Source organism: Aythya fuligula, chromosome 1 (genome assembly GCF_009819795.1).
Source record: "Aythya fuligula isolate bAytFul2 chromosome 1, bAytFul2.pri, whole genome shotgun sequence".
Lineage (NCBI taxonomy): Eukaryota > Metazoa > Chordata > Aves > Anseriformes > Anatidae > Aythya > Aythya fuligula.
This window is the reverse complement of record NC_045559.1, coordinates 84,420,343-84,436,603: the sequence shown is the minus strand read 5'-3', so window position 1 is coordinate 84,436,603 and position 16,261 is coordinate 84,420,343. Positions and strand designations below refer to the sequence as shown.

General features: G+C 48.5%; 1 protein-coding gene across 2 annotated transcripts in view; it reads left to right on the top strand.

Moving 5' to 3' along the window:
* The first annotated feature begins 152 nt into the window (after window positions 1–152).
* The window catches only part of SIDT1 (SID1 transmembrane family member 1), a 35,647-nt gene continuing 19,538 nt past the window's right edge, over window positions 153–16,261 (top strand). For both annotated transcript variants that reach the window (XM_032198409.1, XM_032198417.1), the window contains exons 1-4: window positions 153–227; window positions 14,065–14,186; window positions 15,141–15,311; window positions 15,524–15,569. In XM_032198409.1, coding sequence (XP_032054300.1) covers window positions 15,250–15,311; window positions 15,524–15,569 — 108 coding nt within the window. In that variant the 5' untranslated portion in view covers window positions 153–227; window positions 14,065–14,186; window positions 15,141–15,249. The remainder of the gene's footprint in view (window positions 228–14,064; window positions 14,187–15,140; window positions 15,312–15,523; window positions 15,570–16,261) is intronic.

Here is a 16,261-nt window from a genome sequence, read left to right as displayed (position 1 = left end):
GCAGCCGGGCGGCCGGCAGCACCGGGACCATGGCCGGGGGGGAGCCCCCGACCCCCGGGGCCCTGCTCTGCGCCTTGCTCTGGGCGGCGGCGGCGGCTCCGACCCCATTGGGGGGCGGCCCCGGGGGCAGCCCCGCTCCGGGAGCTTTCGGCCGCCTCTACCGGGGCGCCGTGAACATCAGCGCCGAGCGGCTCTACGCCTTCGCCTACAGCAGGCAGCCCGGGCAGGTAGGAGCCTCCAAGGGGGGTTGGCAAAGCGCCCTGATCCCTCCCGAAAAGGGGAACGGGCACCGGGGGGGGCTCCCGCTGCCGTGCAGGCTCTGCTCACCCCCCCCTCATCCCTGCCCGCAGCCCCCTCAAGCACCTGCGGGGAGGCAGGTTGAAGGCTGGGGGATCGGGAACCGCGCTGGGTGAGCCTTTTCCAACCCTTTTCTAAATACATCCTGGAGCTCGGGAGCTGCTGTAGGATCGGGGCTGTCCCCCGGGAGCCCGGCAGGTGAGCTGCGGGGCGAGGGGACTGCGGGGCAGCGCTGCCAAAGGCACGGAGGAAGCACGGCGTTTCTGCAGGCTTAGCTGCTGCGGCTTCCCCCCCCACACCTCATCCCCCTCTTTTATTTTTATTATTTTTCTTTCTTAATGTCATGTTTAGACCAAGTAGCTAAGTGGTGCCTTGGAAACTCTGCCCCCGTTGTTTGGATCGGGCATTAATTACCGGGGAGAACGCCTCGGTTTCCCGAAAGATGGTGAACCATACAAATGAACCTACCCTCCTGTCCTCAGCGGCACAGAACGAGAGAAAATGGAAAGCATCTATCTTTCCACACTGCATTCCTATTTTTTTTTATATGAAGGGAGTTTTAAGAGCATGATTTTTCCAAAGGGGGAGGGGGGGAACTTTTTGATAAGGCTTCGGTTTACCCTGCAAAATCCAGACCTTTACAGACTTGTCTTTCTTCTGTTCTGTGTGTCACAGTGTAATAAAATGCACCTGGTATTTATGGGGCATGAATTTTGGTTCAGGGCTGATGCAAGTGAGCCAGCCCAGGTTTATTTAACTATTGGGTGTCACCACAGAGCACGAAAGGCCAAATTTGTTCTTTGGACGCGAGCCTTGCTGTAAAAGCTCAGGGTAACGTAAGTTGGGCTTCTCGTGGTGTTACAGGTACTGGGTACTGTAGCCAAGGCTGCTGGCAGAAAAAATAGTGTCTGGGGCTTGCTAGCAGAGACAACGTGCAATGACTGTCATCACATTTAAGTGGAGACCTTAGGGTGCTAATCTCCACATCCCCATATGCTGGACTCTGAAGTCTCTGCAGTGATGTTGAGCTGGTTGAGAGCACATCTAGGAAAGGAAAGTTCAGGTTTGAGGCTCGATCATTTTTGAATGCAGAACTCTCCAAACATCAACATGCTTAAAGAGTGCCATACAGGTGGCTCCGGCTAGGAAAACTAATTTGAAAGGGAGAACCACTTAAACGTGAACTGTGCTAGGAGAGTTTCTGGCGAGGGGTGCCCAGAAGAGATCCCGAGGAGCCCTACAGACACTGGTCCTGAGCTGAGCTAAGCCTGCTGGCTAACCAAGGTAACTGGCTTCGTGTGTGGCTGTGGCCCTGAACTGATGAGGGCAATCCTGACTGGGTCTCCTCTTGCCAGCCTGGTCAGAGCTGGAGGTAGGTCTGTCCTGATCGTCCTGCATCTCCCTTCTGGTGGTGATTGCTCAAAGTTTGGAAGCTGGGTGGTGAGAACCTTGACTTTAATCAGGGATGATGCTGTTGTGGGCAAGCTGCTTGTCCAAGAGTGGACAAGCTTAGGATGCTTAGGGGCATGCCGTTAACTCAGCAGTTGTTGGATCTTCTGAAGGAACATCAATCCTGCAAAAACTCGGAGTGCTAATCCTTCCTTTCCACGGCAGTCGTTGGACTCCAACTTTTAGGGAGTGGAGACTCAGCCAGTGTTAGCCAACTGCCGGCCACGTGCAAGCTCTGCTCTTCCCGATCCCTTCAGTCTCCTCCTGTCTCTGCTGATGGCAGGTCAGCCAGAAGCCTCTTATACCTCGAGGCAGATACCACATGGAACATTAACCTCAGTTACAGGGGATTTAATTGAATAAAAAGAGCATTTTTCCACTAGGAAGGGCTGCAGTGGGCGAGTTTAATTGCTTTCCCTCTGAAGCAAAGCCAGGTCTGGAGTGGCCTGGCTCTGAAGCAGGGATTTGTTTTGCTGATGCTGTGGGTTCAGCTGTTCCCCTCTGCTGTTCTCTCTCGTGAGGGCAGGCCTTCAAGGCAGGGGACAACCTGGAGCCAAAGACAAGGCACGAGGGCTGGCCTGAGATCCATCAGCTCTTTGCAAGTGCTCTGTTTGCTCACGTGCTGTGGCTGCCAGGACACATCTGAAAACGCAGCTGGATAGAGAAGTGCTTGAATGAGAGATGAGGGAAAGGAGGAAAAAGGCCATCGCTCCTGTTTGGTGCTTCAGAGACCTATCTCCTTCCGAAAATTTGTGCTTCCTTGACCTCAAAGGATGATCCTCATCCACGTAGTTCTCCTTATTCTCGGGGATACAGCTATGCAAGCCATAGGGAAGGGGAAAGCCTTCCTTATCGGATTCTTTTGCCTTGTATACAGCTACTTGTGAGCAAAGTGCAGCTCAGGGTGCTGGAGCAGAGTTGCTTTGAGCCAGGCAAGTCACTTCATATCTTTGCATCTCCTTTTCTGTGCGTATGAAATGAAAAGAAGTTTTTTTTTCCTGCTGACCTGGTCACATGGAAGAAACTTATATATGTATACCTTACTAGTCTGAGGGGGGAGTGAACCTCCTAGGTGCTGGGCAGAAATGCTTCACCTTGTGTCTGGAGCTGGGACAGCTTTCAGGCTTTCCTGTGCTTGGCAGCTAGGGTTTAGGCCTCAATTCCTGAGGTGGAGCTGTACAAGTAGGGCTGTGCTGAAGGAGGAGGAGCACAGCTACCTCTGCTGTGAGCAGCTTCTAGCACTGGCCTCCACGTGTCCCTCCTTGGTCCCTCCATGGTAGAAACTCCTTCCTCGGTCCTCCATGGTGGCAAGTCTTCATTTATTGTGGGGTCTTTTATTGCTCTTCTGATTCTTTTTCTTCTCCTAGCTGCACTTTGAAAATTTCCTCTCTGCACAGCTGTTTGTTTAATGTTTAACCGTGAGTGTAAAAAAAAAAATTAAAAATAATAAACCCAGCTGTTGTTCCTGCTGATATGCACTCCACCAGCGAACACAGACATGCTGTAGTAGTGAGCAATTAGTTGGGCAAGCAGCTTTATCTTATTTTAGGGTTGTTTAAACTGGAGACATCCATGATGGGGGGAGGTGAGAGAAGGGGAATGAACGTGGCGTGCTCCTGAGTGTCTCAAATTCCAAATATTCAACATGTCCCTACTTGGGAGGGAGGGAAGGGGATGTCATGTTGGAGCTGCCTGTGCAGTGTGTCAGTCTGGGAAGCTGAACAAGAGCTGCTGAGCATTTCTGCTGGATGTGCCGTTGGCTAGAGAAGGATTTATGCGAGAAGCAAGGGAACCTGCTTAGTTCCACAACAGCAGTAATGCAAGGGCTTCCAAAAAGATGAGGGAGGCTGGGGCAAAGTACTGAGGAAATTCAACGTGAGCTGATCTCTCCTCCATTGTAAGCTCTGGCAGTCACTAATGGTTAACTTGCTGGAAAGGCAAATGGTACTCATCTTGGACTTGGGGGTTATTCCTCTACCAGGCTCAAAGTGAAGCCTGGGAGTATCTTGAGGAACGAGATTGTTGGAGACACTACAGTTTCTTCCTAATCAGAGAATCAGCTGAGTGCATGTTTTGGAGGATTACCTGGGTGCTTAGAAAAACAAGGATCTCTCAGGAGAACGAGTTTCCAGCCTTCCTTTTCTAGGCAAAACTGCTGCAATTGAGATGCAGCACGTGGACATTCATGCATTTCGGTGACGATGAGCCCAAAAGCTGAGCAGTAGGCTGCACCTATTCTAGGGGAATGAGTGGGTGATATTTTCTTCCTCCTCCTCCCTTGCCAGGAGTACGAACAGAGTCCCGGTCTCGGTTCCCATATGGCCCATGCTCACGGTAAGCCGGCATTGGCAGCAGATTAGGCTGTGGCTTCTCTGCTTAGCAATCGTGTCATGTGAGGATGCGCAGCCCCGGAGTCACTGCTTCTTACGTGGAGCCTGCTTGAGAGGTAAAAGCTCCCCCCCAGTGAACGAGGGAGAGAGGCTGTGTGCTGCCTTGAGACCTGCTAACATCACAACCCTTCCTTCCCTCATGTCTGCAGCTGGGGAAGATGTTGGCCAACCCAAGGGAAGAGGGGAAGCAATGCTAGTGAGAAGGACAGAAGTCTTTCAGCTTGATGCCTCAAATTGTGTAGCCCTCAGGTAGAGACCAGGGGCCTTTTCCAACTCAGAGTGTGATGCACTTGGGTTCCCCTGCCCCTGCGTGAAAGAGTCTGTCACAGCCTCTGTTTCACGTGCACGTCGGTCCCACTCCAGCAGCAGCCACCTTTTGTTGCAGCAAATCTACGAGCCGCTCTTTCACCTCCAGCTCCTGGGCTGCTTTTAGGCTGCACGTGTAGGGCTCTGCGGGCTGGAATTGAGCTCCCTCAGAGTATCCCCGTGCTCTCCCGGGTGTCTTCTCTGTCATGTTGCTCTTGGCTCCAGCCCAGGTTTCAGCCCACAGCTATCCTGTGCATGCAGTAAGATTTTAGTTTCCTGTTTGGAGATGGTCAAACCTGAGCCGCAGGGAGACGAACAGGTTAGGCTCTGTCTTTCCTCAGTGCTGAGTGGAAGCTCACCATTTTAGCCACAGAGACACAGGTAGAAAGCAAATCAGTTGGTAAGACTACGGGCTTTTAGGTAAGAAGGAGATCTCTTAAGGTCAGCAGAGCTCTGGCTATTGCAGTATAGCCAGGGCCTGGACGCTGTTGCATTTTGGCTGCTGGAGCTAGTCCGTTCACCACGGGGTGCTGGAAGAGCTCACCATTTCTGGAGCCTAATGCTAAATTAAATGTCTTCTGAGCCAGAAATGTAGGCACGGTGTCCAAGCCCATAAAATCAAAGGAAGTTACAACGTGTGGTGGCTGAAGCCTAGCAAGGTTCGACAGAGTTTCCTTTGGAACACGTTTTGCAGGCGTAATGGGGCTTGGGGAAAGGAACTGAGCAACCCCCTGCTCCCTGGCCAAAATGGGGTAACTTAAGTGAAAGAAAGGTGGGCACCCGGCTTTGCTTTAAGCTGAGTTCTTTGTGCTTTGTGATTTATTTTTCTACTTAGAGGGGTGAAGGAGAATATCCATATGTGGGCTTTATGAAAAAAAAAAACCCTACATATGGATAGCCCCCCCCCCCCAGCGTTTCGATTTCAAAAAGAAAGGTCTGAATAAGGGCAACTTCACCAAAACGCCTCTCCTGGGCTTGAGCCCTTTCCAAGAGCAGCGCAGCGATTTATAAGACAAACATTTACATTGTAAGCGGAGGCTGAAATGTCCTTAAATAACTTGAGCAGAAGTTGCTGGGTAGGAAGGTATGTCTTTTCCTACCCAGACCTCGCCTGCTATTTCAGGGGATATTCAGGGAATGAAAGTGCAGCCTGTAAAAGCTGTACTGCAAGGGTGTGCCATCTGCCCGGCTTGAGAATACAGTTTAGTGTGCTTGCATAAGCAAACGTTGTTTCCTGCTGCGTGTACTTATAGGAACACGGCGGACTTCAGAAACAGCCCTCCTTGCTCTGTCTGTGCTGGTGTTTTTCTTTGGACGTAGCAACAAGCTAGCTCTGGGGGGTTTAAAACAAACATACGACGGTTAAATGAGAAGAAAACATGCAGGAGATATAATTCAATCCACACCAGCGTGATGGAAGTGAAGAACTTGGGATCCAAGACAGATGTTTGTGTTGTGGTGTGCATCCCGGAGTTACTGCTGTGAGTCTGGGCTGGGGGAGGATGTAGGAAGGTTACAAACCCCTTTGGTTTCAGGGGCTGTCCTAGCTCACAGTTCCAGCTGGCAGGGGTTAGGAAGATGCTGTTTGTTAGCAAACAGTTCATTCCTTAGCAAGCTGTTCAAAAAGGGATTTACTGATTTATTTACTTATTTAATGCCACCCTGAAGTCTCAGGGTGGTCAGAAACCAGGTACCTCTTTCACACAGCGTGGCAACTCCTAGTTTTTCTTTCCGTCCGGCCTAGAGTCTCCCTAGTGACATTGGTTTGAGGATATAATTATTTTTTTTGAAAGGAAAACAAAATATTAGCATGCTTTGTGTTTGTCTTTCTGCCATTTCTGCTGCACAGATACTGTTACAAGCGAGTGAGCTCATGGGAACGCCCATGGCAGGCCGTAAGTCCACGCTGAGCGTATTTGCACAAAGTGGAACTTCTAAATGAAAATATTCATCCTGGAACAATGTGACTCAGGCTGGGCTTGACATACCCAGAGTCTGTCGCTTGGTTTATGCTGCTTTGGCTATTTAATACTGGCAGAGATGCTGTAAGAAAACTGTGGACCAAGGTTACTTGGCAGATTGCTTTCAACAGCAGCTAAGAGTTACTGGCGTTTGGGCACAGTGTCAGACGGAGAGGGAATGCTCTTTGAGCTCCACTTTTTTGTTTTCTTTTTCTTTTTTTCCCCATCAGACAGGAGTAATGCTCATATCTCATAAAAGGGCAGGAAAGATGTTCTGTAAGTCCAGTTGCTACCCCATAATTAGTTTCCTTCAGGGTCTCTGCTTCCCCCTGTCGGGCTGGCCATGGGAAGAGCTGGGCACTAATGGGCACGTGCTGCTTCCCTGCCTCAACTGCTCCCAACCGTGAGATGGTGAGAAGGGTTTTGACATCCTCAAAACACTCCGCTTGCAGCAGAAGCCCTTGCTCCAACCTCCTGCCTGCCCATAAATTCACATCCGTGCAGCCTTAAGCTGATGTGTAATCTCTGTGGGAAATGCTGACTTCATAATCAGTCCAAGGACTCTTTTGTGTCAACAAGAGCCCGGTTTATTTTGCTTAATGTTCACAGCCATGTTGGTCCTGGTCAGCTGCGTGAGTTTGGGACCGGCTCCTTCTGCCTGTTCCCATCTCGAGAATGGAATCCAGTTGCATTTTTTTAATTTCTTCCTTTTATTTTTTCTCCCCCTATCTCCAGGGTGATAGAACTGAAGCGCAAATATTTGTCTTTCCCGGTCTAACGCGTTTTAATGTAGCACTGAGAGCTCCCTCTCTTTTCAGCTGACTGTTCCGTCCACCTTGAAACACAGGAAAAAAAAGTTCACGTTCAGTCATCTGAGAGACAAAACTGTCGCTAACTTGGCTGCTGAATAGAGATGTGCATGGCAGAGGCTTGGCAACGAGAAGGATTATGTGGAAGAGAGAGGTTTTCTGTGGCACTGGAGGTGCCTGGTCCAAAGTGAAGCCCCTCAGCAGTGGTGGTGCTGCAGCAGAGGCAGCAGCCTGGCTGACCACCTTGCTGCCCAGGCGAAGCTTCCTCCTCATCCCATCAGTGCTGAGTGAGTGGGGGCGGATGCAGAGGAGGCTCTGAACCAGCTCCTTCTGTTCTAGCGTGGGGAATTGTTATCATGAGAAACAAAAAATGCACTTTCTAGCTGGATTTCCCCCTCGTTTTTCCATGCAGCGTAGCTAGGATCTTATTTCTGCGCTGGGAGAGAGGGGTGTGTGTGATGGGTTGGCTGCAGCAGAGAGGAGTTGTTGGGTCAGAACTGCTTGTTCTTAAAATGGAAGGATCTTTGGAGAGGTAGGGAGGAAGAATGATGTTTGAACTAAATAAAACACTTTGATTTCCCCTCCCCTCCTGCCTTTTTTTTTTTTTTTTCCTAAAGTGTTTTGCTGGAGATGGTACCCTTGAGGCAAATGCTGAGTGTTGAATTTCAAAGGGAGAGATACGACTGCTCACAAAGGCTCAGTGGCCAGATTTTGAAATCTGTTGCATGCAAATGTGTTTATTGTCTATATCCAGACAATAGGATCTAGAAGCAAAGTAGAGATTAAATGTTTGAGATGGGTTAATTGTCCCGACAGGACGCAAACATCTGTTCATAGGTACGGCTCTGTTATTCCTGTCCCTTGTGATGCTTTTGCTAGACAGATCACCTGCCAGGCAAAATGTCTTCCTCTGCTAATTAGAGTTCTTTGCACTCCATAACAAAAAGTCAGAGTGGCTGAGAGCAAATGAGAGAAGCTGTGCTTGCAGTTCAATATTAATCCTTTCTCTCCTTTCCCAAGCTTCCCTGTAACTGCACCTAAATTCTGCTCAGCTCCTCAACACCCGTTGCAAGGAGGAGACACAAAGTGGGAAGGTGGAGAGAAATCATCTATAGCAGTTACACCATAGAATGGTTTGTGCTGGAAGGGACCTCAAAGATCACCTAATTCCAACCCCCTGCCATGGGCAGGGACACCTCCCACCAGACCAGGTTGGCCAGGGCCTCATCCAACCTGGCCTTGAGCACCTCCAGGGATGGGGCACCCACAGCTTCTCTGGGCAACCTGCGCCAGGGCCTCACCAGTGCCTCTGAGTGAAGAATTTCCTCCTAACCTCTAATCTAAATCTCCCCTCTTTCAGGCTGCAGTGAGGTCATCCTGGAGCCTTCCCTTCTTTAGGCTGGACAGCCGCAGCTCTCTCAGCCTTTCTTTGTAGGAGAGGTGCTCCAGCCTGCTGAGCATCTTCATGGCCATCCTCTGGACATGCTCTAACAGATCCACATCCTTCTTGTTCTGGGGTCCCCAGACCTGGATGCAGCACTCCAAATGGGGCTTCATGAGGGCAGAGCAGAGCGGGACAATCACCTCCCTCACCCTGCTGGCCACTCTTCTGTTGATACAGCCCAGGATGCAGTTGGCCTTTTGGGCTGCAAGCTCTCACTGCTGGCTTGTGTGGAGCTTTTCATCCACCAGAACCCCCAAGTCCTTCTCTGCAGGGCTGTTCTCAATGAGTTCTTCTCCCAGTCTGTCCTCATGCCTGGGATTGCCCCAACCCAGGTGCAGCACCTTGCACTTGGACTTGTTGAACCATATTAGGTTCCCAAGCTTGTCGAGGTCCCGTTGGATGGCTTCCCTTCCTTCTGTTGTATCAGCTGCACCACTCAGCTTGGTGTCATCTGCAAACCTGCTGAGGGTGCACTTGATCCCACTGTCTATGTCATTGATAAAGACATTAAACAGGATGGACCCCTGAGGGACACCACTCGTCACTGGCCTCCACCTGGAGATAGAGCCATTGACCACCACTCTCTAGGCACAACCTTGAAGCCAATTCCTTATGCACCAAATGGTCCACCCTTCAAATCCACCTCTCTCCAATTTGGAGACCAGGATGTCCTGTAGGACCAGGTCAAAGGCCTTGCAGAAGTCCAGGTAGATGACATTGGTCAGTCTTCTCTTGTCAAGTGATGCAGTCAGTCCATCTCAGAAGGCCACCAGACCGACCAGGCACAATTTGCCCTTGGTGAAGCCGTGCTGCCTGTCTTGGATCACCTCCTTGTCCTCCATGTGCCTTGCCATTGCTTCCAGGAGGATCTGTTCCATGATCTTTCCAGGCATACAGGTGAGGCTCTCTGGTCTGCAGTTCTCCGGGTCCTCCTTTCTACCCTTTTTAAAACCAGGAGTGATGTTTCCCTTTTTCCAGTCACCAGGGACTTCACCTGACTGCCTGGACTTTGCAAATGTGATGGAGAGAGGCTTGGTAACTCCATCAGCCAGTTCCCTCAGGACCCTGGGATGCCTGTCATCAGGCCCCATGGACTTGTACACGTTTTATTTTCATCAGGTGGTCTCGAACCCGCTCTTTGTTTACAGCGGGAGGGGCTTTGCTCCCCCAGCCCTCATCTACAGGGTCAGGGACTCAAGAGACGTGGGCAGCCTGACTGGCAGTGAAGGCTGAGGCACAGAACTTGTTGAGTACCTCAGCCTTCTCCATGTCTGTTGTTACCAGAGCATGTTACACAGCATATACCACTTTTCACGTGGGTAAGAAGTGAGAACGAATGCTTAGGTTTGCCTCCTGGTACTGGCCTAGATGCAGAGCAGAAAGTGAATCCTAGGCCTCAGTGTTTGCTCTGTGACAGTTGTTGCTCTCGATAACCCCGGGGGAAACACTGCAGCCCCCCTCTAGCAAAAGGCACAGGAGGCACAGGTAACCCAGGCGCTTGTTGTCCTCCAGGGCTCAGCTTGCCAAGCTTTGGCCGTCAGCATCAGTGAGCAGGCCAGATGGAGGTGTCATCTGGGGGAGGCCAGCTCCGTTAATTGTGTCAAAACCTTTGGATCTGCAATGGCAAATGTAAACAAACTTGCTTCGAGGTCTGTTTGCAAAGGCTAAGACTTTGAGGTCTGCCAGCAGAGCTTCTCCCCTGATAAGCTCCAAACTCATTGCTTGTGGCCCTCTGCCTCTCTTTGCACGCTTGAGTCCCTGCATCTGGAAAATGGAGGTGGTGACTGCTGTGGGCACACAGCACGCCGTTGCAACACTGGAGGCTTTGCAGAAGTTGTACATTAACTGCATGGAGGCAGACAGAACTTGCAAAAGTCTTCGCTTCTCTGAGCAGGCCCCGCGGGCGTCTGGAACGGCAGTTGCCAAAACAGCAGGGCTGCCCGAAAACAGATGATCAGCCCTTAACAGGATGTATTAATCTTGGCAATGCTGGTTGTTAGTTAAGTAAACATCTTGGATTCAGCCTTGGATTCATAGGGAGCTCTTTTTTTTTTTTTTTTTTTTTTTCCTCCTCCTACACCCCCTCCTTTTTTTTTTTGTTTGTTTCCTTGGTGGAAACTTGTCTGATCTTCAGACTAATGGGGCATTTAACCTGGGAGAGCCTTGAGATCTGAAAAAAAAGACACGCTTAGTGCACTCCCCTGTAGGTTAAGGAGAGAGAAAAGAGTGTTAGTGTTGGCAGCAAAGAGGAGGCGATGTGCAGCCCTGTGCAAGTAAGGGCAGTGACCCTTGCCCAGGGACATTCCAGCCACCCCAAGCAAGGAGAATCAGGGCCTTGAACTGCAGTGTGGACCCGGGTCAAAAAGTTTGTCAACCGCATTATTGTACCTGCAGCCACTGTCTTAATTAGCTTCCCTTTCACACGAAAATAAAATGCTGAATCTTCTGGCCAGATTCAGCAGGGGGTGGAGAGGCCAAGAGGAGGGTGTCAGGGTAAAAATGTGGGAGTGGAGTGCTAATAAGTCACTGGATGAGCAGTCTTACTGTTGGGCTTGTCCTGGAAGCTGTTACAGAGGTGACTCCATCTTGTAAAATACAGGGAGGTTATGCTCTGCGGAGTTGCCTTGGGCAGTTACAAACACCTGGAGGCTCTGCCACCTGCCTCTACTCTTTGGGTTCATGCCCTGCCTTGTCCAACAGGGACCTAAACTGCAGGGTACTTGCTGCTCCCAGCTTCTGGGATCTTCAGGAAGATTTAGCCCCTGACACCACCCATTCCTGACTCCCTAAGCAGGTAAAGTCGGCTCTCCCATCCTTCTTTTTGGGTATGAGCTGTGTGGAAGGGGTAGGCCGTGGTCACCCCTATCTGCCCATGCAATATTTGGCTCATTTGTCAAGCAGAGCAGGTTCCCCACATCTGATGTGGAGCTCCACAGGCAAGAGTCTGGTGAAGTTCACTTTTGGGAAAGGATGTGCTTTGTTGTGCTCGTCTGCTTCTGAAGCAGTATTTGATTACATGGCCATGGCTCCTCAGATAATACGTGACAGAATGCAGGTAGCACGTGTTTTTACCTGTGTAGGATAAAAGTCATGAGAAGTTCATAAAGCTGAAAAATATGCTGTGCCACTGGAGATACGTGACTCGCTGTAATTACACCATAATGTAACAGTGGGGAGAGCTGGCATTTCCAAGGATTTTAAGCCCAAATCGTAGAACTATCCCTAATGTATCCCAGTGGATATCAAAAGCTGTGCCTTTCAATGACAGAAAGAGAGAGCTCCTTGCTGTGTTTTGTAGGACACCTCAGAGCAGGTTTTTTCCTTTGGCTAGCTTTTCTAAACAGCTTCTAAATGTCTGTTTATGTACTTCTTATTTTGCTTTTCTTAGAATCATTATTGAAAATACTTCGTTTACTGCAAGAGAAGATCTCAGGTGGGAAGAAGAGGTGTTTTCGTCTGTGTACGGCTTTCACTTCTGTGTCCAAAACTTAGGCAAACTGTAAAAGTAGTAGCTATTTCTTTTTTTTTTTTTTAATACAACTTAGCATTAGCATATACTTCATACAGCTATCCCAGTTCTTAAATTAAGAATTTAGAAGTAGAGATGCAGATTTTAAAGTCTTCCAGTTAATACCAATGAATTGCACACACTTAAAGTAAACCCAATTACATGTGACATAAGCATAATTATGTCTTCTGCATCGATTTTTATGAACACAAAGTGCAGTTCCCTAACGTCTAGCTTGCATTTGTGAATAGCTGAGGATGCATAACCCAGCAGTGCTATTTGCAGGGTGTCTGATGTGAGCTCCTGTTGCACTGTGCTAATGTGCAGAGTTCAGAGGGTGATGCCTAACTAGAGGTGGTGCAAATCACCTGCAGAGGTGGGCTTGCTTGAACCAGGAATGGGCAAAAAGCTTCTGGACATGTAGCTAAACCGTGATCCCTCTGAGCTGACAGTTGGTTTCCCTGTGGATGAAGAACGGCTGCATGTGTTCACGATATTCTCTTGTTCAGTTCCACTCTCCCTTCATTTGGGTCCACTGTCCCTTCAAGTTGCTGTTGAAGACTTAATTTTTTAGGAATTGGTGGTTGGCAGTGCTGCATTACGGTGATGATGGCAGGAAAATTGGTAATGATTATGGCTTTTAAGACGGAAGCATTTTATTCCAGTAAACAAAACTCCCATGTGATCCTAGAATGACTAAACAAGAATAAACGTGAAATTTTATTATTTTAGACTTGTGAACGCATTTGCAAAACCCTCCTGCTAAACCTTATTTCTGGTATCCTCAGTGGAAGCGCAGCTGCCCTGCTGCTGCCTGGCCAGCTCTGTATGTTTTCTCAGAAGGTGGCATCCCCTTTTGCCTTCCCTATGCATGGAGGATAGAAAGTTGAAGATATGTATGATGAGCCTTCCACTTGAAAAGCTGAAACAGATTCTCACTAGGCAAGACCTGGTGGGTTTATTTCTTATCTACCTCATATGTTTTCATTGATTTAAAGGCCTCCAATCAAGAGGTACTGTGTCTTCTGATGAACACAAGGCATGAGCTTGCACAACACATGAGCAATTCATGCAGCACTGGAGAGGGAGCTGAACAAGGTGTTCCTTTGAAATGGAAATGGGGCCATGGCCACACAAACTGCTTGCCTGCTTTTCAAAACAAACAGAAAAGTGAGGGCTGCCTTCTTCACAGCTGTCTTACCTCTGAAACTGTGTGGTGGCTGGACAATGTAAGGCAAGGCTTCAGCTGCTGGTGCAGTGGGCTATGCTGGAAGCCTTGCTCATAAACCAAGGCATCCTTCCTTGGCCCATTGAGGGCACTCAGAAGGGTATTTCTGTTTTATTAGGTGGTATAAATATGGGTTATGGTCATCTGAGTGTTTGTAACAACAGAGAAAGATGCTGACTGCTAACCTGCTTTTTCATCCCTGACTTTTAATGCCTTCTTCAGTTGTTTTTGTGACTTCCTTGGTAGTGTTGAATGAGCTGGGGACATTAGAGTTCAAGCAAGGAAATTCTAGTCGGTAGCCTTGGGTGATTTTTTGTTGTTGTTATAAAATTAAGGGGGAGTTATTTAGGTTGTTCCTAGCTGGATAAGTAGAAACTACTAAACTCTCTTCCTCTCATCTACTGCATATGCTCACTGTGTCTTGTCTAACAGCCAGCTCCGGGTTGGGGACAGGGCTGTGATTCAGGATTAGAGTGGCAGGAATGGGGTGCTTCTTAAATGACCTCTGGATCTTACTAACTGGTTCAGTGACAAACTCTGTTGATCCCTCTGTGGATATTGCCAGCATCTAGGTCAGTCTAAGGGGATGGGCTCCTCTCACCTGAGTTTGGAGCTGTCTTGCTTGTTGCCTTCTGCTAACAGCTACCCGTTCTCTCCTTTCTCTTTCCACAGGTAGATGCAGTGCGTGTCTACGTGAACAGCAGCTCTGAGAACCTCCAATATCCTGTCCTGTTTGTAGTTCGCCAGCAGAAGGGAGTATTGTCATGGCAGGTCCCACTCATTTTTCGAGGCCTGTAAGTACTGGAGTCTCTTTTTTGTAACACATTGGTCTACCAGTTACATCCAGCACCAGCCTTCTTCTAGTGCTAGCTCTGTCCACTTGTGTGGACAGCTTGGTTGCAAAGCTTGGTCACTGTCAGCTGAACACAGAACGACTGTGATTTGGGAGGTAACCTCAAATTTGGCAGCCTGCATGGTTTCTCAGCTACGTACACACAGCACCAGGGGACATGTCTGCTTTGAACCTGCCTGTGTCACCAGTCAGCAGAGTCTGCCAAATGGCGTTGTTATTTCCACAGCTGCTTATGTTGTATGCAAGTTTTTCTTGGCCTCTGGTTTGGACCAGGGCTTGAAAAAGCTCTTGAAAGAGCCCCCTAACTGCTGAGTTACAGTGTATTTGGGGGATAAGATTCTGTTTCTCATACCAAATACAGCTCAGTCTGAGGTTGGGTTTGGAGTATTTTCTTTGTTTTTGTGAACATGATCCTGTTGTGAAGCTTCAGTAACCTCAGAGGTAGTGGCACTACAAGTATTGAGACTTTGAAGGCACCTTAGACCATCTGAGATGTGGAACTCCATCATCTAGCTGAAATCCTGGCATCAGGAAGCCCACAGTGTCTTGTCTGATGCAGGAGGTGGTAACAGCAACACCTGTTCTGAGCTGTTGTTCCTCTCTCTGAAGCCAGAAAACGGCAGATGTGCTAGATCAGCAGTTGGCATGGGCAGCCTGGAGGGAAGTGAAATGCTGAGGATGGCCAGCATAACCATGTGCATACCATAAAACAACAACAGAGGAGGAGTTTGAGCTCTCAATAAAAAGCAGAACAATCTGAAAGGCCAAGACCAATATTTCATTTATACAGGCAGGGAAAAATCACATAATTTCTAAAACTGCAGAACAATGTCTTAACTATTGTCTTTCTCTTTCCACCTAACTTTCCCTTCTGTCTTTCCACTGGCTCTTACAGCTACCAGAGGACCTACAATTACCAAGAAGTGAGCCGGACCCTCTGTCCCTCGGAGCCAGCATCTGAGACAGGACCATCTGAACAGATCATATTTGTGGACGTTGCTTCCATGGCACCATTTAATATTGCATATGAGCTGCTGGTGACCAGGCTTGAGAACTTCCAACTTGAGTAAGCTGGAATGTGTGAATGCAAATGCAATTGTTTCATCCATCTGTTGTACAGGCATTTGGTCCATCTACCTACTTTCACCTTCCCTTTCCTTTAGAGAATTTTGTGGGTTTTTTTTTTTTTTTTTTTTTTTTTGATTAATCTGAAAGTACTCTGTGTATATTGCAACTCTGAAAGCTTTAGACTTCAACATGCTGGCATTTCTTTTCTAGGACCAACAAACCCTTTAACTTCACTGCCAGCCCTTCCCAGCCCCAGGTAAGGAGGAGTCCTGCATGGTGTTGCTTGTGTGTCTTCTCATATCTAAATGGCTCACACGATCCTTTGTTAGAGATGACAAAAGCCTTACGTGGCTGCGTTGTTTCCCACTTAGGATGCAAGGAAGTTTCCTTCCCGTTGGTCTTTTTTCTGTGGATATAGTGAAGAGGTAGCAGTGCCTCAGATACACTGACTGACATGTTTGGATCCTCTTGCAAAACAACTGAGTGCACCAAAAAGTGTGACTAGAACAAATGAATAGCATCTGCAGTTCAGAAAATTCCAGAAATGTGTAGAGAAGTCCACAGACCATTGGACTATTGCACTTCTTTGGAAGTAAGATGGTGTGCACCAATGTTTTGTTCTAGCCAGCACTGGTTCAGTTACCATGGCAGGACTTGCTAAGATGCAATTCTTCATCAGAGGGAACCAAATCAATAAATGAGCTGTACAGCAGAGCTCGAAGCCCTATTCCTTATTCAGGGAAGCAAGTCAAGGTGTGAGGTGATAAATGAAATGCCTGATAAATCTGGTTATTAGTTTGGTAGAGAGCTGCATGTCTTGCTGAGCAGCCTTGTTTAGAGCCCTGCAGAAACTACAAGTCCTCCCTTGAATAAAAATGCTGTTGGCATTTTCATATACAATAATAAAATAATACAGTGGGCTGTGGAGCTGGGAAAGTATGTAATTTA